The sequence below is a fragment of the Prionailurus viverrinus genome, chromosome B4 (assembly GCF_022837055.1).
Source record: "Prionailurus viverrinus isolate Anna chromosome B4, UM_Priviv_1.0, whole genome shotgun sequence".
Taxonomy (NCBI): domain Eukaryota; kingdom Metazoa; phylum Chordata; class Mammalia; order Carnivora; family Felidae; genus Prionailurus; species Prionailurus viverrinus.
The window spans coordinates 60871298-60892734 of NC_062567.1; the positions used below are offsets into that span (position 1 = coordinate 60871298).

At 38.7% G+C, this 21437-nt stretch overlaps 1 protein-coding gene across 7 annotated transcripts in view; it reads right to left on the bottom strand.

Moving 5' to 3' along the window:
- The window catches only part of DENND5B (DENN domain containing 5B), a 198650-nt gene that overhangs the window by 89418 nt on the left and 87795 nt on the right, over positions 1 to 21437 (bottom strand). For 5 of the 7 annotated variants that reach the window (XR_007153926.1, XM_047866470.1, XM_047866467.1 and 2 more), the window contains one exon: positions 13814 to 14480. Coding sequence is in view for 6 of the 7 variants with exons in the window: in XM_047866470.1 (XP_047722426.1) it covers positions 13814 to 14480 (667 nt within the window). In the remaining variant the exon portion in view is untranslated. Of the gene's footprint in view, positions 1 to 13813; positions 14481 to 14777; positions 14860 to 17288; positions 17359 to 21437 lie in introns of those variants that run through there. The other 2 variants (XM_047866471.1, XM_047866472.1) reach the window with 2 other exon arrangements.

Below are 21437 nucleotides of genomic sequence, written 5' to 3' on the forward strand. Positions count from 1 at the left end.
CAACTAAGGTCAGGATCTCACAGTTTGTGAGTTCAAGCCCTGCATCAGGCTCCACACTGACAGCACAGAGCTTGATTAGGATTCTTTCTCTCTCTCTCTCTCTCTTTTCCTCCCCTGCTCGTGCTCTCCCTCTCTCTCAAAAGAAATAAATAAACTTAAAAAAACCCACTAAATTAAAAAAAGAATGGACTAAAATAATGACATATGGAATAAATTAAAAATATACATACAGGAGCGCCTGGGTGGCTCAGACGGTTGAGCGGCCGACTTTGGCTCAGGTCATGATCTCGCGGTCCGTGAGTTCGAGCCCCGCATCAGGCTCTGTGCTGACAGCTCAGAGCCTGGAGCCTGTTTCAGACTCTGTGTCTCCCTCTCTCTGACCCTCCCCGTTCATGCTCTGTCTCTCTCTGTCTCAAAAATAAATAAACGCTAAAAAAAAAAAATTAAAAAAAAAATACATACAGATAAGATCATTTAACCTATCAGTTCCAATTCTAGGAATTTATCATTTAAGTGTACAAAAATATATGTACATAATATTTTATGCATAAAGTGTCATTTATAACAGTAAATTATTTGTAATATCCTAAATATCTAGCAAGAGGAATCTGGTTAAAATAATTATGGCCAGTTATATAATGGGATATACTGGACCTATTAAAAGCACATCTATATTACTAACATAGAAAACCAAAGGGTGCTTGGCAGCAGCTAGGGATTAAAAACTTGCTGAAATTCTACTTCTGGGTATATCAAAAGAACTAAAAGAAGAGACTTGAAGAGATATTTGCACATCTATGTTTTCAGTAGCATTACTCACAGTAGCTAAGAGATAAAGCAACTCAAGTGTCTGTCAATGGATAAATGGATAAATAAAATGTGGCATATACACCCACTGAAATATTATTTAACCTTAAAAAGGAAGGTAATTCTGACACATGCTAAAACATGGATGAACCCTAAGGTTCACTTACATTGAGTGAAATAAGCCAGTCACAAAAAGACAAATGTTATGTGATTCTACTTATATGAGGTATTTAAAGTAGTCAATTCATAGAAATAGAAAGTAGAATGGTAGTTGCCAAGGGCTGGAAGGAGGGGGACATGGGGAAGGGAAGTGTCCAGCAGGTATAAAGTTCCAGTGTTACAAGATGAAAAATTCTAGAGATTGACTGCATAACAATGTGAATATACTTAATCCTAATGAACTGTTCACTAAGAAATTAAGATGGTGAATTGTATGTGTTTCTTTTTTTTGAGAGTGAGAGCAAGCAGGGGAGGGTCAGAGAGAGAGGGAGAGAGAGAATCCCAAGCAGGCTTCATGCTGTCAGCACAGAGCCTGAGGAGGGGCCAAATCTCACGAACCATGAGATCGTGACCTGAGCCGAAATCAAGAGTTGGATGCTCAACTGACTGAGCCACTCAACTGACTGATGCTCAACTGACTGTGCCCCAATTGTATGTGTGTTTCTTTAAACACAATTTTCTAAAAACTTGATAAATCTAATCTATATAAAGATACTTTGTGGGCAAAAAATCCACAAAAAAATGGGTAATTGATGAGAATAATCTGAATTTAACTGAAAAGGATTTTTTATTTGACAATGGATGATTTTTACAAAAATATACACGTGTCTCAAAGTCAAATAAGGTTTGCAAAATAGGTAATGAACCAAGGACTCATCGAGAATTGTGTTATTATTAAAAATTCTTATTTAATTTACAATTTTAAGTGTAAAAAGTACATTAATCACAAGTAAGCCATGACACTCTGTAGAGCCTCAAAAAATCATTGGCAATGGCTTGACATCAGGCATTTCTTTTACACTTTTTTTTAAAGTTTTTTTAATGTTTTATTTATTTTTTGAGAGAGACAGTGTGAGCAGGTGAGGAGCAGAGAGAGAGGAGAACAGAGGATCCAAAGCAAGCTCCATGACAGGCTGAGAGCAGTAAGCCCCATGCAGGGCTCGAACCCATCAACTGTGAGATCATGACCTGAGCTGAACCTGAGTCGCTCAACCAACTGAGCCACTCCAGCACCCCTTAAATGTTTATTTATTTATTTTGAGAGAAAGAAAGAAAGAGCACATGTGTGCATGGAGGAGAGGCAAAGAGAAAGCGAGAGAGGCTCCATGTCAGCTGCCAGCACAGTGCCTGATGCAGGGCTTGAACTCATAAAGTGTGAGGTCATGACCTGAGAGGAAACCAAGAGTCAGACACTTAACCAACTGAGCCACCCAGGCGCCCTGACATCAGGCATTTTTTAAAACAAATTATTTAAAATAAAAATATATGTATCTATTGGTAAGAATATAATTTTCTAAAACCCATGACTACCCGTGAAAAGTGAGATCTCTTATTGCTTCAACAGAAGATTAAGTATCTATGTATATAACTATGTACTTGAATTATTGAAAGTAGGTTAAATACAATTGGTAATTATTGGTAAAAGAGAAAACAGACCTGGATAACTTTCCTTTTTTTAAAAAAAAAAATTTTTTTTTTTAACGTTTATTTATTTTTGAGACAGAGAGAGACAGAGCATGAACGGGGGAGGGGCAGAGAGAGGGAGACACAGAATCAGAAGCAGGCTCCAGGCTCCGAGCCATCAGCCCAGGGCCGACACGGGGCTAGAACTCACGGACCACGAGATCGTGACCTGAGCTGAAGTCGGACGCTTAACCGACTGAGCCACCCAGGAGCCCCAGTGATCTTTTTCAAACACTTCTATTTATGGCAGTATGGTGGACTAGAGCTCCTTTATCTATCTATCTATCTATCTATCTATCTATCTATCTATCTATCTACCTACCTACCTACCTACCTACCTATCTACCTATCTACCTATCTACCTATCTACCTATCTACCTATCATCTTACCTGTATATCTATCTTTTAAAAAATTTTTTATGTTTATTTATTTTTGAGAGAGAGAGAGAGAGAGAGAGAGAGTGTGTGTATGTGTGTGTGAGGGGGAGGTGCACAGAGCAAGGAAGACAGAATCCGAAGCAGGTTCCAGGCTCCGAGCTGTCAGCACAGAGCCTAAGGTCGGGGGGGGGCTTGAACTCCCGGACCGCGAGATCATGACCTGAGCTAAGTCAGCCGCCCAACTGAGTGAGCCACCCAGGTGCCCCTCTATCTTTTGAGAGAATGAGCATGAGCGGGGGAAGGGCAGAGAGAGAATGGGACAGAAGAACCAAAGCAGGCTCTACACTGACAGCAGTGAACCCGAGTCGGATGTGGGGCTCAAACTCACAAACTGTGAGATCATGACCTGAGCTGAAGTCAGACACTCAACCAAATGAGCCACCCAGGCGCCTGCAGAGCTCCTAACCTAAACTCAAATACTAAAAAAACAATTTTAAAACATTCAGTTCATGAATATATTGATTTGCAAAAATTAGGGGAATAAGTCATTAGGGCCAGAAACAAAATGGGAACAAGAGTCCAGTGTGGTAAAGCTCAAAAGTCTAGCTATCTTTGAGGCATTTACTGATCCCAGGTGGCCTACAGCTTCAGTTTTATTTCTGTGCATGTTGAAGTCCAAGAAGGGGTGGAGAAGGGGTGGGATTCAGACAGTAGATCCTGTTGTATAAAGCCAGGACCCCCAAATGGTAGAAATCTCAGGGAAAAGAGATGGAAAAAGGAAAAAAACAAAAATGAAACAAGAATTAAAAAAAAAAAAAAGCCACTGTGCTGACAAGAAATTTATCTGTCCTGGTCCTTGCTCTGGGAAGAAGAGGTAAAAAAAAAAACCCTTGAGAATTCTTATCTACTGGCCAACATTCAGGTATATTTAGGGCCCAAAGTCATGCTATCTGTATGACCCAAAGAAACACAAAGAGGGAGAATTTTAATTTAAGGTAGACCTGTATGTGAAGGGGCACCTTTGGTGTCCGAAGACTTAAGTCAGTTGAGCCTCTGACTCTTGATCTCAGCTCAGGTCTTGGCCTCAGGGTTATGAGTTCAAGCCCCATGTTGGACTCTGCACTGAGTGTGAAGCCTACTTAAAACAAAATAAAGGGGTGCCTGAGAGGCTTAGTTGCTTAAGTGTCTGACTCTTCATTTTGGCTCGGGTCATGATCTCACGGTTCATGGGATTGAGCTCCATCTTGGGCTCTGCATTAACAATGTAGAGCCTGTTTGGGATTCTCTCTCCCTCTCTCTCTGCCCTTCCTCTGCTTGTGCACACTCTGTCTCAAAATAAATAAAAATTTTAAAAATGATAAAATAAAATAAAAGAAAATAAAAGAAAAGAAAATAAAAGGAGACCTGTGTTGCCAGTGAACTTAGATGTTTAGTGAAAGAAAATACAAATCATTCCTGAAGAAGAAACCCTCAATCCTCAACCTATCAGATACTGAATTTATCTGATAAATAATATGAAATGCATATGTTTAATATGTTTAAGGAAATTAAAGAAAGAATTAAGAAATAAAACCGTTTTAGGGCCACTGAAAGTAAAATGTCAAAGGAAGGGTTAACTACAGATTAAACACAGGTAAAATGAAAATAAATAAGCTGGAGACAGATGTGGAGAAATCATGCAGAACACAGAGAAAAGACAGAAAAAGAGTTTGAGAGATATGAAAGACTGAGTGAAACAGATTAACAGATTTAATTAGAGTTTCAAAGGGAAAAAAAAGAAAAAAAGATGGACAGAAGTAACATTTAGGAAGATAGTTGAAAATTTCCCAGAAACTACTGAAACACAATGACACAAGATTTCAGGAAATACAACAAATCACAAACATAACAAATAAAGAAATCCTATCTAGATAAATCACAGTCAAAATATAGGTCATGAAAGGCAAAAAGAAAATCTCATATACAGCCAGAGTGAAAAAACAGATTTCTGGTCAGGAATGACAATTAGGGTGATTGTGACAGATTATATCTCAAGAGCTACACTGGAAACCAGAAGATGGTAGAACATTATTCTCAAAGTGCTAAGAGAGTAAAAAAAAAAAAAAACCCAAAACTTTTAACCTAGAGTATAAGGGGCTCCTGGGTGGCTCATCTGGTTAAGCATCTGACTGGCATGTCAGGCTAGTGTGAGCTGTAACTGCTTATTTCCATTGTAAGGAGTCAAAGAAGGTAAGCAAGGCCTCAAAATGTTCCTGAGACTTTAATTATTGGTATCAAAAATTAGACACTAGTGGGGTGCCTGGGTGGCGCAGTCGGTTAAGCGTCCGACTTCAGCCAGGTCACGATCTTGCGGCCCGTGAGTTCGAGCCCCGCGTCGGGCTCTGGGCTGATGGCTCAGAGCCTGGAGCCTGTTTCTGATTCTGTGTCTCCCTCTCTCTCTGCCCCTCCCCCGTTCATGCTCTGTCTCTCTCTCTGTCCCAAAAATAAATAAACGTTGGAAAAAAAAAAAATTAAAAAAAAAAATTAGACATTAGTGTTTAAGTTCCCCTATCATTTATTCCTCCACTATGCCTTTCTTTTTTTTTAGATAGAAGAGAGAATTATTAAGAAATGGGGTAAATATGGGGCGCCTGGGTGGCTCAGTCAATTGAGTGTCCGATTTGGTTTCGGCTCAGGTCATGATTTTGTGGTTTGTGAGTTCAAGTTCTGTGCTGGACTCTGCACTGACAGTGTGGAGCCTACTTGGGATTCCTTCTCTCTCCCTCTCTCTCTCTGCCCCTCCCCTGCTCATACTCTTCCTCTCTCAAAATAAATAAACTTAAAAAATAAGATAAAATAAAATAAAATAAAATAAAATAAAATAAAATAAAAGGGCGCCAAACAAGTTGGGTCTATTTACCCCAGTCTGGAGAAATTTAAAATATAGGAAAGGCAAAGATTACAATGAGAAACCAGACCTGGGAATCATCTAGGGCAACAGTCAGGCAGATTAATCAAGATAAAGATTGATAAAAGGGCTAAGGTCTCTTGACTCACCCCACTGCTGGAGACCCAAACCTAATGCACAAGAATGGGGAAAATGGTCAGCAGGTGAAGAGAAGTTTCTGAGACTCTTTACTCAGGAGCTTCATGCACTGTGGTACTAAAACCCTTTAGTGAAGTTTTAATACAGGCTACAATTAGATAGAATATAAAAAAGTTTTAAGGTTGATGGCAATAAGGTAAAAGTTTGGGTAAAAATTACAATGTTTAAATAGGCTTTACCTGAATGTTTTATGGGAGTGGATATTACGTATGTCTGTGGAAAACCTCTCCCAAAGAAAAACAGAAAGCACATAGATTACTCTTCAAGCAATATTAACTGGACATGCTAAATGGGAGTAACTGCCTGAGCCTACACAGTGTACAAAAGCAGCAGGAGTCATGGTATGGTAATTACAAGGAGAATGCAAGGTAGAGATACAGCCAGGAGCCTCTTTTCCCATAGGACTGACTGTGGAATGTGTAAGGGGTTGCCAGATCCCATCGTCACTTGTAGAATCCTACAACCTACTTGTGCTGTGTTTTTTTTTTAAGTGTTTATTTTTTTGAGACAGAGATGGAGCATGAGCGGGGGAGGGGCACAGAGAGAGGGAGACACAGAATTCGAAGCAGGCTCCAGGCTCTGAGCTGTCAGCACAGCGCCAGATGCGGGGCTCGAACTCACAAACTGCGAGATCATGACCTGAACTGAAGTCGGATGCTCAACCCACTGAGCCACCCAGGTGCCCCAACAGCCTACCTATACCGTAAGTGAACCTAAGGTGTGTCTTCCCTTCAAAAGGTGGAAGAATTTGGGTATAAATAAGATGAAGGAGGAACAGTAGCTGAGGGTAAAGGAAAGAATAAATGAGTCTGTAGTAAGGGAAATCCAATATACATGAACACCTCAAAAGAGGCTTAGAGAAAGAGGTAACATTGTCTCTTAGCTCAAAAATATCAGATACCTTGAAAGGGTGAAGCCAAATATTGCTCAGACCACTACTGCTTTGGGAACCTTCGACAAGTTTGAATAGAAGTCTGCAAACCTGAGTGACCTCAGCCTGGAAGACACTTTCATACAATAAGGATATGGACTGAACTCATTGTTAATGACTGGATGGGACTAGTAATGTGCCAGCATGTTTTAACTATACGGGATACAGCATGTTTTGCTATATGGGATCCATGGTCAAATACCAGGGGGCAGCCTGTGGTATAATAAAACATTAGTTGGTCTGTGTCCATGGTTGATGATGATGATGATGATGGTGATGACGACGACGATGACGGCGATGGAGGAGGAAGAGGAGGAGGAGGAGGAGAGGGGCAAAAGGGAAAGGAGAAACAAAAACACTAAACAAACCATTAAAAACACTGAATTGGTATCTTACATCTTCCCAACAAGACCAAACAGTTTACAGACAAGTTCTCTCAGTCATGGAACAAATAATTACAACCTTAAATAAACACTTCCTTAAGTAAAATCTTCCAGAAAAAAAGAGAACACTTTCCAACTCAATGTATAATAGAATAGCCTGAATACCAAAAACCAGATAAGACAGTACAAGAAATTAACATTATAAATCATATCATTAAAAAACATAGATGTAAAAATTCTAATAAAAATATTAGCCAACTAAATCAAGCTCTATATTAAAAAAGCAATAGTATATCATGACCAAGTAAGGTTTAACTCAGGAATACAGGGGTGGATTTTTCCCCTTATTAAGTGATCAAAAGGATAAAAACATGATCATCTTTCTTGATGCAGAAAGAGCAGTCAATAAAATACAAGATGAATTCATGATTTTTAAAAACTTGAACTAGAAATAAAAGGGAACTTCTTTAACCTGGTACAAGGTAGTTACCAAAAACACTACAGCAAATGGTACATTTAATAGCAAAACATTAAAATCATTCTTCTTAAAATCAGGAAAAAGACAAGGATGTCTGCTACTATTAATTCTATTCTATATTATACTTGAGAGCCTAGTGTAGAAAGATAAGAAAAATAAGTAAAAATGAGAAATACTGGAATAGAAGAAACAAAACTGTCATTATTTGCTATTATCTACTGTTGTAAAACTTTACTACTGGAAGACATTAAACAAGACCCTTAGAAATGGAGAGAGATTACATTTTTATGGAAAGGGAAACTTAAATTGTAAGTATATCACTGTCTCAGATTGGATTCAATGCACTTTCAATAAAAATAGGGAGTGAGAATTATCTGTAACACAGCATTATCTATGTTAGAAAGCTCTAATGATGGTGCGACTTCAAAAGATTAATGATTTTGAAAGCTCTTATTGAGCTAAGTGCTAAAATGATGTCACTATTTTGTATTATAATGTACATATACACACATGAAAAAAATGTATATTGAATAAATTAGTCTATTTCTTGGGGAAAAAATAAGGTAGTGAGGGAACTGTCCTACCAGATACCAAGACGTACTTTAAAGCTATAGCAATTTTTTTTTTCTTTTAGGTAGGCTTCATGCCCAGCATGGAGCTCAACGTGGGGCTTAAACTCATGACACTGAGATCAAGAGCTGAGCTGAGATCAAGAGTAGGATGCTTAACTGACTAAGCCACCCAGGCACCCCGCTGCAGTAATTTAATTTAGTACAGGGACAGAAAGATTGGCAGAATAAACTAAAATACACCAGATAAACCCTCACATACAGGAACTTATACATGATAGAAGTGGCAATCCTACTCACAGGAAAAAACAATGGTCTATTCAAGAAATAGAACTGGGATAACTAGTTATAAATATTTCTAAAATATTGTTTGATCTCTTCCTTAAAACAAACACAAATTAATTTCTTATAGAGTAAGGTCTTTAATGCTAAATACAACTTCAAAATATTTAGAAAAAAATATAGTCTGTTTTATGATCTCAGACTAAAGCATTTCTTAAATAGAAAAGAAAGGTAAGTTATAAATTAAAATGTTGGTAAATTTGAATTTATGAATATTATGAGTATCTTAATTCATCAAAGACCCCTAAAAGAAAATTAAGAGCCACATGTTGAATGGAGGTATGTGCTACACATATAATATACAAAGGATTAATTTCTTGATATACAACAAAACATCAGCAAGAAAAAGTCCTGTTTTTTAAAAAAATTTTTAGTGTTTGTTTTTGAGACAGAGAGAGACACAGAATGAGAGCGGGGGAAGGGCAGAGAGAGAGGGAGAAACAGAATCTGAAGCACACTCCAGGCTCTGAGCTGTCAGCACTGATGCAGGGCTCAAACTCAGACTGAGAGATCATGACCTGAACCGAAGTTGGACGCTTAACCAACTATGCCACCCAGGTGTCCCAGTCCTTTTATTTTTTTTTTAAGTTTATTTATTTTGAGAGAGAGCAAGCATGCACAAACAGGGGAGGGGTAGAGAGAGAGAATGTCCCCAATGTCAGTACAGAGCCTGATGAGGGTCTAGGACTCACCAACCCTGAGATCATAACCTGACCTGAAATCAAGAGTTGGAAGCTTAACTGAGCCACCCAGGTGCCACAAGAAAAAGTCTTAATATTAAGATTCTATTGATCACAAAATAAAGCTAATATAAAGACATTGTCCAAAGTTAGTCAAATTCTACTGTTTTTAGGGGCACCTGGTTGGCTCAGTCAGTGGAGAGTCTGACTTCAGCTCAGGTCATGATCTCAGAGTTCTTGAGTTTGAGCCTTGAGTCGGGCTCTGTGCTGACAGCTCAGAGCTTGGAGCCTGCTTCAGGTTCTGTGTGTCCCTCTTTCTCTCTCAAAAATAAACAAACATAAAAAAATAAAATAAAACAACTCTACTGCTTTTAGGATATAAGTCATGGAATCCTACTGTCTGCCATCAAAATTCCAAGTTTACTTTTATGATTTAAAAACTCTATAACCCATAAGCTATGATGTTCAGTTGAGCATGAGTAGCAATTTGTGATTAGAAGGCTCCCATCTTTTTCAAGAAAACTTTTAAGTGGCTTTTACTTTCTGACAAGGTTAATTCATGCACAACTTACAAGAGAGAGGGGAAGAAAGGAGGGGAGAGAGGCACTGTGAAGGCATACAAGCTGGCATGTCAGTCTAGTGTGATCTGTGAGTAACTGCTTATTTCCATTGTAAGGAGTCAAAGAAGGTAAGCAAGGCCTCAAAATGTTCCTGGGACTTTAATTATTGGTATCAAAAATTAGACACTAGTGTTTAAGTTCCCCTATTGTTTATTCCTCCACTATGCCTTTCTTTTTTTTTAGATAGAAGAGAGAGTATGTGCATATATTTGCTCAAGCTGGAGAGAGAAGGAGGGAGGAAGGCGGGAGGGAGAGAAAGGGGAAGAGGGAGGGAGGGGGAGAGACAGAGAGAGAGAGAGAGAGAGAGAGAATGAATGAATGAATGAACGAATGAATATCTTAAGCAGGTTCCACGTTCAGTGTGGAGCCTGAAGAAGGGCTCAATCCCACAATCTTCGGATCTTGGAATCATGACCTGAGCCTAAATCAAGAGTCACTCAACCAACTGAGCCACTCAGGTACCCCTCTTCCACTAGTCCTTTGTAAAGAAGATTATACTCCAATCTTCCCACTGTCCTGTTTCAGGTATTTTCAGGGTACAGAAAAAAGTGATATTCTCTGATTTGGGGTCCTAGAAAAGAGCCTCCATCTCCTGGGTACATTCTCTACTTAAAATTTCTAGCTAGTTACCACCACAAAGGGAGTGTGATACATACACTCTCTAAATAGCAGATTGAATCTGTTTAAATGGGCTATGGACCAGAATTTCAAATGAGTCTAGAAGGACAGTTTCATCACTAAAATCCATCTACTCTGATTCACTTTGGGTTTTCTTGGTAATTGTTTAGCACTTGCAATGTTTTTAAATTTTATGGCATAGCTTTATCAGTGAATAAGAAATGAAGTATTAGATGTTATTAAAAGCCTCTCAACACAGGAAAAATGAAGGAGGGCACCAGAGTACAAATCAACATAATGACTCTTTTATTTCATTCATTTAAATGAAATCTCTTTCTCTAATGGGAGAGACACTGTCAATGTTAAAATGTGTATTTACACAGAGCTTTTGTTCTATGCTGTACAGTTATTTAGCATGATACCTTAATAATAGATTGGCAGGGTGAGTTAATAATTTAAAAATAAATATTGAGGCAGATAAGGAAAGGTTAAGTGCAGGCCCAATACAGTTAACATGGTGGTTAAGTATTTGGAGAAAGACAGATCTAAGCCCCATTCTTAGTTCTACCACATTACCTAATAGCTATGTGATCTTAGGAAGAATACTTAGCTTCCCTGAGCCTCAACTTCCCTTTGATAAAACATAGATAAGAACAGTAACTCACTGTTGAAGAGAGAAAAAAATAAGCTAAAACATACAAGGCATTTTTATAGCATAATTCCTAACACAATGATTTCAATGAATGGTTATAAAATTACTGTGTAAGATTTTCCTTTTTCTGACACTTAAAATGTACACACACACATACTCATTTAGAGACAGAGAGAGTCCTACAATCTAGGGATTCATCTATTGTTCTCAGCATAAAACCAAATTACCAAAAAAACCCCAAAAAACAAAAAACCTCCAAAAAACCTCACAAAAAACAAAAAGCACTTCATTTAATACAAAAACATGCTCATAGATACTCATGCTTCTTCATGTGAAACTGAACTAAAGTGGTAGATATTAATCAACTGTAACTTTTTAACAGCTTCCATGAACCAGCTGGCATAAGCTAATCAAACAGCAGAAAGATGAGAGCTCAGGACAGACCACATGCCGTGAGACATAGAGTGCTTCTTAAAAAAGGAAGTGTGGTAATGAAAGGGTTTTTTCCTAAAAAAAAAAAAAAGCCCTAACATTCAGGATAAGAGAACATTTATTAGGTTCTCAACACTGAAACAAATACCCTATTTAATTTAACAAAGCTATACTTTAAATGCAATAATATGCTGACCCACACAACTGAAAATATGCATAATTTATAGAGGATTGTGTAGGACTAATAAAACTAATAATAATTACAATAATATCAGCTATCATTTAGTGCCAATTATGCCCCAACTATTGTGTACAGATTTTATTTAACCTTCACAATAATTCAGTGAGAGACAAGGAAAAAACCCCGTTATCTCCATAAAGATGAATTAACTGACACTCGGGAAGATTACATAACTTGTCCATGGTTACAGTTGGTACGTGACAGAGAATAGAGTTGAACCTGTGATCGCTATGATTTCAAAAACCAATATTCTGTCTGGCCCAAACTACTTCCCTAGGCAGAACTAAAACTGAATTAAATGACCTTGAAGATCCCTCGCCAATCTAAGATCTAAGTTCTTTTTTTGCATAGGGTAATACACCTGAGAGAATCAAGCTCCAAGCCCCTGCCTCTTCCAACAACTCTCTAACCCTAACCCTGCTCAGGATAAAAAGCAAGAGAGGAAGAAAGAGAAAGGGAGGGAGAATTACTTAATGTTTCACATTTTAGATACAAACAAGTGATCTACAGGTAATGATGAACCCTAAGAAAGTAAGAGCAAGAGGAAAGGAGAGTTTAGATTGGTCATGAGAGAACTTCCTGACAACAAAAACTGAGACATCAGAACACATTATCAAAGAACATTATGTAGGATAAACTGAAGAAAATACAACCTCGTGAAGGGCTGTCAACACACAAATAGTGTCAACATACACACAAGATGGGGAAGTACAAATATAGCCTACTTGGCTCAGGCTCACTTATAATTTAAAATAGAAAAGAAAAAAAGGAAAGTGGTAAAATAAGCTTGACGGCGGCAGTCAGGAGACTGCACTACAATCCTGCTAGCTTAAATACAAGTTAGCAAAAAGCTAACCCAAGTATTTGTGCCACATTTTTCAAAGGACCCATCAATGCACAGCAACCATTTTATATTTTCCTTCAATTCACATATCCATTAAGACAAAGCATCTCTATTTCTTCTGCAAAATCATGTTCAGGTTGGAACCAGTATTCTAGGCTCAACATATAAATGCACTCATAAAAATAAAACTCAAATTCTGTTAGTTCCTAAGTATGTGCTGGAAGAACTCTGAATAAAAAACATCACAAAGGTCACTTCCTTCTGGAATTAAAAGCAAAACAAAACATGGGGCACTGGGATGGCTCAATCGGTTGAGTGTCTGACTCCGGCTCAGGTCATGATCTTGCAGTCTGTGAGTTCGAGCCCCACATTGGGCTCTGTGCTAACAGCTCAGAGCCTGGACCCTGCTTCAGAGTCCGTGTCTCCCTCTCTTTCTGCTCCTCCCCACTCTCACTCTGTCTCTCTCAAAAATAAACATTAAAAAATTTTTTTTAGATACTAAAAAAAAAAAGCAAAATGAAACAAAAAAACTCCACATAACTCTGGTGAAACTCTTAGACCCAAGAGAGTCACATCCAGTGACATCTCCCACAGGGAAAGATCCAAAGTTGACTGCCTTAGGAAGCTGCAGTCAACAATTTCATTTATCCCTTTCCAACGTCAACTGAGTTTTTATGTGAACCTTTACCAACCTGCAGAAAATAAGATGTCTACATGTTCCTGGTACTAACATCATTCTCTCACTTTCATTATGAAAAGAAATGTTTCTTTTATGATGATGATGCATTATCTGGAAGAAAGGGCCTATTTCCATTAAAAAATAATACACTTAAGTCAGCCAGATTAATGCTTTTCTATTCTTTCCTGTTTTTCTCCACGGTCCACTGACACCTCAAAGAGAAGTAACATCTTAGCCTCTGGTCCCACCTATACCTGCTTCTTTCACACAAAACAGAAGACTTCTGACCATTAAGTGTGTGGTTCTAGTAATATACCCAACGGAAATGCAGTAGTTGGGAAGAGCGTAAGTATTTTGGGGGGGAGAGACTTAAAATCCAGGGAAGACCTACCTTGTGAGTAGAGAAGAATCTGCATCTCTAAAAGAACACAGGTAAACACCTGCACCAGGTTCTCTAATCCCAGAAGCTCGAAGGCCTCTCGAAGAGGGTAATCGGAGAGGGGGAGTTCATTGGGCCCAGGTCTCTGGCAGATGACAGGTTCATAAACACCATAAAATTTCAGTGATCTCCCCGGAGGTGGAAGGGGTACTTCATAAAGAATGTTATGGATGTAGCTCTCAAGCGGCAAGGGTGGCGGCTGCTGTGAGGTAACTGCCTTGTAAAGCTGGATGAGGAATTTTTTGCAGGCCTGCATGAAAGGCAGTGGTGTGATCAAACATATACTTTTTGAAACATACAGGGTGTCTCTGCTGATGTCATAGGAGTTGTAGCGCTGGAGTTTCAAAAGGGAAGTTGTATCTCCTTCATCAGTACTGCTTGCCAGCGAATCCATGCTGCAGGAGGATGAGGCATACACGCTGCTATAATGCTCTGCGTTGTGCATCTGGTAGAGCGTCTGCATTGCTGTGCAGATCTGCTTACTGGTAACTTCTTCATAAAAAGTGAGAACAAAACCATAGGTACGAGAACCATCTTCCCGGGTAATTATAAATGAGTGGAACTGAGGGTCTTTATTGTCAGTTTGAGTTCTGAAAGACAGCCCTTTAGGCATGCACAACTGTGGAGGAAGGGGAAAAAGCATCAGAATGCAGTACACAAAGAACTTCAAGCCAGAAAAAATGTTCGTTGTTTTTAACATAACAGGACTCAAAAGGACACAGGTTTTATCCGGATTTAATATTATTAGCAGCAGTCTTAAATTAGAAATACATTGTAAGTTCCTCATTCACACATAGATAAAATTATTTTTAAAAGAAATATATACACAAGGAAAAACATCTTTGCTGTGTATTACATGCAGGATGTTTCACTAAGAATGAGAAGATCTTTGACTTACTCCCAGTAAACCTCTTACCCAATCTTATCCAAGCCTGTGACCTTCAGCACAGCATGTGACTCTTCTGAGCCTCACTTTCTTTATCTACAACATTTGCTAACCAATTCCTTGAAGACAAAATATTCAAAGGTATTCAAAGACAATATTCAGAGGTATTCAAAATATTCAAAGACAAAATATTTAAATTCAAATATTTAAAAATATTTAAGTACTATGCTCCATTGTGGGAGCCACACCACACTAAGGGAGCTCTGCCCACTCATCCTGCCAATGCAGGCTAGTTCAGATTTTGTGTTTGGGTGGTCTTGCCGAGTGCTTTCTGCGGTCTCCCTGAGACCTCCAGCTGCAACGTTCTCTCCTAAAGTCTCCATCTGTGCCTCCCCATCTCCGCTTCCAGCTATTTTGGGGTCTGGGTTTTAGTTCCTTTCTGATTTACCTTTTGGTTTCTCATTCTCATTGCACTGGGACAGATTCCGTGAGGGGAGCCTGGTAGTTCTGCCAACCTGTCAGAGCCTTCACCCTCTTCCTGCTCAGCCTTGTGCACTCAGCACCTACTTTTGTGCATAGGCGGCATTTGCTGACATTGGTCCCTGAGACTAGTAACACAAAAAAGACCTGGGGACCCAGTCTGTACCAAGTTAGAACACGCTGCCAGGCTCTATACCACAATTCAAGGACAAGGCATTTAACAATAAAAATTTGGAATAAACAGTTTCATGATGAAGTAAACACACACACACAAAAATACTTAAGTACTATTTTTGGAGTAATGATGGTAATGTTTCAGACGAATAGAGAAGTAGGTGAAATCTCATTTGATAAATTTTAAAAAAAGTTAAACAGAAGAATAAAAATAATAGTATCATTTTCACTACTGTGAACAACAGGATACTTGATCTTAGAGACTTTAAAAATAGAATGATTTTTTGATTTACTGAAGCAGAAGGTAGAAAAAAAGACATTTTAGATTTGTTCCAGTAGATATTACGCTTTCGGTTGGTAACTACTCAGGACTGAGCCAAACCTGGGAACAAAATTACCTGAAGAATTAAAGATGCCATATTTAAGATTCTTAAAATGCAATTCGAATTGATTCGTTAAAACATTTTAAATAAAAGAAATAAAACCTTATGGAAAATTTGAAATATACTAAGCAAAAAAACTTGTAATTTAACCACCCTAACTTAATGATCATTATTAATTTTTACGTATTCCTTTCTATTTTTGTATTGCAATATGCTTTCTGCATAGAAATAATTTTACCAGTTATTACATTACATTTTTCTTTTTCAGATTTAACAACTGATCTGGCATAAAATTTAGAAGTTCTCCCCACATTACTAAGAAAATGCAATTCACCTTAAAAGTTACATGTCCTTCATTCAAGCTGTCAACAAACACTTATGAAGTGCCTTTATGAGCCAGGCCCTGTGATGGTGATACACTGGTGAGAAAGACATGCTCCTGCTCCTACACAGCTTCCAGTCCAATAAGGACAACACATGACTTAAAAATCATAAACTGTAAAGTATGACAAGTACTACGATAGCGTAAATACAGACTGCCACGAAAACAACATCACAGGAGGACATTACGAGGAGATTAGAAAAGGAGCTACCAGATAAAAATAAAGGAGGTCCAGGGGAAAGGGTGGCTCAGTCGGTTAAGTGTTCAACTTCAGCTCAGGTCACGATCTCATACTTGGTGGGTTCAAGCCTCACATCGGGCTCTGCACTGACAGGGTTCTGTTCTGAAAGCTCAGAGCCTAGAGTCTGCTTCAGATTCTGTGTCTCCATCTCTCTCTGCCCCTCTCCCATTCCTCTCTCTCAAAAAATCAATAAACATAAAAGAAAAACTTAAAAAAAAAATAAAAGAGGTCCAAGTGGAAACCTGAGGATGAGTATATGTGTTAGTGAGATGAAGAGAAGGCAGAAAGGACATGTGTACAAGAAACCCAGAAGATAGAACACGAGGGTTTGAGGAACTGACACATGTTTTTTTGTGGGTGGGGAACAGAATGCAAGATTGGGGGAAGTGAGAGAGAACACAAGAGAAATAATTAGAGGTTAGATCGTGAAGGGGGTTGGTGAGTCATATTAGAAGTCTGAAGAGGAGGGGCGCCTGGGTGGCTCAGTCGGCTGAGCGTCAGACTCTTGATTTTGGCTCAGGTCATGCTCTCACTCTTTGTTGAGATCGAGCCCCGTGTTGGGCTCTGCGCTGGCAGCGGGGAGCCTGCCTGGGATATTCCTCCCCCCTCTCTCCCCACTCTCCCCCTTTTTCCCTCTTTCTCTCTCTCTCTCTCTCCCTCCAGTGCGTACAAATACGTTGCACATGCACTCTCTCCCTCAAAATAAATAAACATTAAAAAAAAAAAAGTCTGAAGTGGACCATGGAAAGCCTCTGAAGGGTTTTTTAGGAGGAGGGGGACAGAATTAGATGTGTCTCTTAGCATGTCAATCTTCCTACACTGAAGGCCCGTGGTTTTCAAAGAGGTTCCAAGGAGGCAGCAGGAATGCCTCAGGGCCTTACCAGTCACTGACTTCTCTCCTCCTCTTCCACTCCATTATCCAATCCATCAACAAAGACCATTGGTTCTACCTTCAAAAATATATTCAGAAACAAATTACTTCTTTCTACCTTTATTCTTATCACTCTCAGTTAAGCCATCTTCTCTTGCCTAGATGACTATTTAATATTCTGCTCAACAGTATCCCCGCTTTTGCCCTTGTCCCCCATAATTTATTCCCCATAGAGTAGCCAAAGTGATCCTTAAAAAGTAGAAGTTAGATCTTGTCACTCTTCTCAGAACCTCCAGTGGCCTCTTATCTCACTAAAAGCTGAAATCTTTACAATAGAAGTCCCCTATAAGGCCCTACATGAACCTGGCACGGGCAACTTCTCTGCCTTCATTTTCCACTACTCTTTAGCTCACCTACTCTGCTCCAGCAACACTGGCCACATTGTCTTCTGTGGAAAACACCTAGCAGGAGTAGGTACTTGCCAAAATTGGCTGTTCCTTCCGGCTTGAGCTATCTTCTCCTAAGTTTCCACCTGGTTCATTCCCTGTGGCAGACTGTATTTTCTACAAATGACTCCAACAATATTTCTAGTTCTACAAGCTGTTCCAGAAACTTGCCACTCTCCCATTAAGAGCATGGGTGGCTGAAAATGCCTACACCAGGGACCAGAAAACTTGCTCTGTAAAAAAACGCCAAATAATATTTTAGGCTCTGTAGGCCTTATAGTCTTTTTCACAGCTATGCAGCATTATCACTGTGGTGTAAAAGCAGCCACTGACAATACATAAAGGAATGAGCATTATTTTGTTCCAATAAAACTAACTTTATAAATAGGTAGCCACTTAGATTTGGCCCAAGGGCCACAGTTTGCCCACTCTGGCCTGTTTAAATAAAATGTAATGGAGGTGACAAGTGACAAACGAAGTGGCTTTTCAGGCTAGACTTAAAAAGGCAATACAACTTCCATCCCTCTCTCTCTCTCTGGTCACACAAACTAGGAAGCTCTGAGCCAACATATAAGAAATCTGACTAACCTGAAGCTGCCATGCTAGCGACCACAAGGCAATATCACATAGAGAAAGAGGAGCCCCAGCTATATTCCTAGCACAGGAAACATACCTGTGAGTGAGTGAACCTTCAGATGATTCCAGTCTTCAGCCTTCAAACCACTCTGACACCCAGTAGAGCAGTGGGGTTACCTTGCTAAACCCTACCCAAATTGCAGATTTGTAAGCAAAGTAATGATTTTGTTGTTTTAAATCAAGAGTCAACAAATTACAGTTCTTAGGTCAAACCCAATCTGCCATCTGTTTTTATAAATAAAATATTTGGAACACAATAGTGCCCATCCATTGTCGGTGTCTGCTTTTGCATTTTAACAGCAGGGATGAGTAACTGACAGAAACTGTATGGCCTATAATGCCTCAACCATTTACTAACTGGCCCTTTAGGAAAAAAATTGCCAATCCATGTTTTTGGCCACTTCAGTAGTATTGGGATGGTCTGTTATACAGCAATAGATAATAGAAACCCTCTCTTACTTTCTTTGAGTCTCCACATAAACACTACCTTAAATTAGAAGCTTCCTTTACCATTCCGTAAGAAATAACTGTTTTCATCCTATAAGTGCTATTAAAATGTCACTTTTCCTCTAAAACATCTTTAGTGAATGGGGAAGCAATTAAAGTCTTATACCGCTCTATACATATGTACATTGTTCACTGACACACGTTACTAGTTTCTCTATTTTGTTTGGCTCTCTAGACTGCAATGACTCAAGGACTGGTACTGTATTTCAAGAACCGTAAACATGCAAGAGTACCACACATAGAATAATATACTATTTGGGGCCATAAATGGTGATTGATAGTAAAGATAGAAAGCAAACACCATGAAGCTTAGCATTATTGGTCAGTGAAAAAGTCTTCTGTATCACTGAATATGGGACCTAGAAATAACTAGAGTAGCTTTACCTAATTATTTTTATAGATGTTGAAAATAATTAACTTACTATGTATATTTGGGTAGAAGAAGATAAAGAGTCAGGTAAAACACACAAACACCCAACTCTGCTAGAGGAAAAATTTGTTTATTCCTAATCTTGGGAATAGTTGTGTATGGAAAGGTCATGTCAGGACATTTTCATAATTATGTCTTCACATTCAAACTGCTTCCATTGTACAAGATGAGACCCTCTGTTGATATTGTGAATAAAAACTCATCTGACACATTTATTATAGTCAATAAAGATTACAGAAAGGATGATGTGAATCCTTCTTGCTCCAGGCTTTGCTCAAATTTCTTTAGCATGGTGCACGACATACATATATTTGTTAAATGAATAAAGGAACGAACAAATGGACAAGAAAACAAAAACAATAGCTAGCGGTACAGGACCAGATTTAGTTCCTCTCTTGATTAAGTGTAGAGTTCTCTTTTTACATGTAGTAGGCAATACAGAAACACAGTGACCTCCAAAGTCAAAATAAAGATTTAATTTAATTGATAGGCTTTCCTGACATCATAAACCATAAAATTATAGCTCAAACTGTTTTGGAACAGCTACCAAATATTCCCTTAAGGTTTTGTAGCTTTCTTGAGCATGCATTCAAACATTTACAGGAAAAGCTTGCCAAAAGTTGTGCTCAAAGTAAAGAATGATTTTCTCTGCTACAGATAACAGATGTAAGAATTCTTAAATTCTCTTCTAAAATCAAAAAAAGTAAGAATTATATTTCTAATCTGGGAACCATGACTTGGAAAATGCTATTGCTTTTTCATTTTTAAAAGTGAGAATTCTTGTATGAATTGTCAGGTTTACTCTTCAGAAAACCTGAGATATAAATCAAGATTTGCTCACTATGGCATTCAACAATCTCTTGTTATCCTTACTATTGCCATATACTAACATTATTGCTTCTCCACCTCACTCTCCCACAATAAAACAACTAAATATTCAGGGTTGTCATTGTTTACCAGATTGTACTGGTAATCAGATTACTTTAGCCAAAGTGGGCTCACAATGCTGGGTAACTCTCCTAGTTGATGTCACTACATGTCCTTATCTCTCTGAACTATTTCAGGCAGGCTAGAATTTTAACAATTCCTTTTTTCATTTTCTATAGTTCTATCACTTCCATGCCCTCTCTTATTACACAAATAAAAGATAAATTATTCAGAGTTGGTCCATTTGCCTTTCCTTTCTTCCTACCTTTGTTCCCTCTCTCCCTCCTTTCCCCTTTAATAAACATTTATTTTATGTCATATATTACATTATATCTTGGTAATTCAAAAGACAAATATGAAAATAGTATTTTCAGGAAGTTTACAGTCTGGGAAGAAAGACACACACACAAACCAATGGTTACAAAATAATATGCTCAGTGCTGCTATGGAGTATGTTTAAGAAGTTATAGAAACAGAGAAGATAGAGTACCTAACTACTCCTAGTTAAGATGACTTTGAGGTGGAGGTAACACCTGAACAGACAAAGACAGGGAAGGGAAGTATTGTGAGTAAGCCAACATTCCTTCATTTATTCAATGATTTCAGCCTCTACTATGTGTAAAACTAGGGACAGAGCAATGAATAACAGTGTGCCTGTCTTCGTGGGGCTTACATGATAGCAGGACCCACACAGCTGATAACTGGCTACATAATCAATTATTTAATTGCAACTGTGACAGATGCTACAAAAAGCTCCAAGGTGCTAAGAGAACCTGAAGGGAACTAACTGAAAGGTAGACAGAAGGGTGGTCAGGGAAGGCTTCTCTGAAAAAGGTGTGTTTAAAATGGAATCTGAAGGTTCAGTAAGAATTCACTAGAGGAAGGCGAAGTGAAGAGCCTTCCAGAGAGAAGAGGCAGCAAAAGCAGACGCTTTAGCGTGAAGAATGGAAAGGACAGGAGCAGCAGTCCATGTAAGAGAGCTTGGTGATTTGGACTAAGGTGGGTGTGTAGAAACAGAGAGAAGTAGGTAGGTAACTGATCGCACATGGGAGAGGGCAAGAAAGTGAGAACTTTTGAGGACAATCCAGATTTTTGGCTTAGGCAACTAGGTGGATGTACTAGGTGAATGGTTCACCAACCAAGGCTCATGGGAAGATCATGAATTCAGTTTTGGACATGTTGAGTTTGAGAAGCCAGTGAAATATTCTAGCTG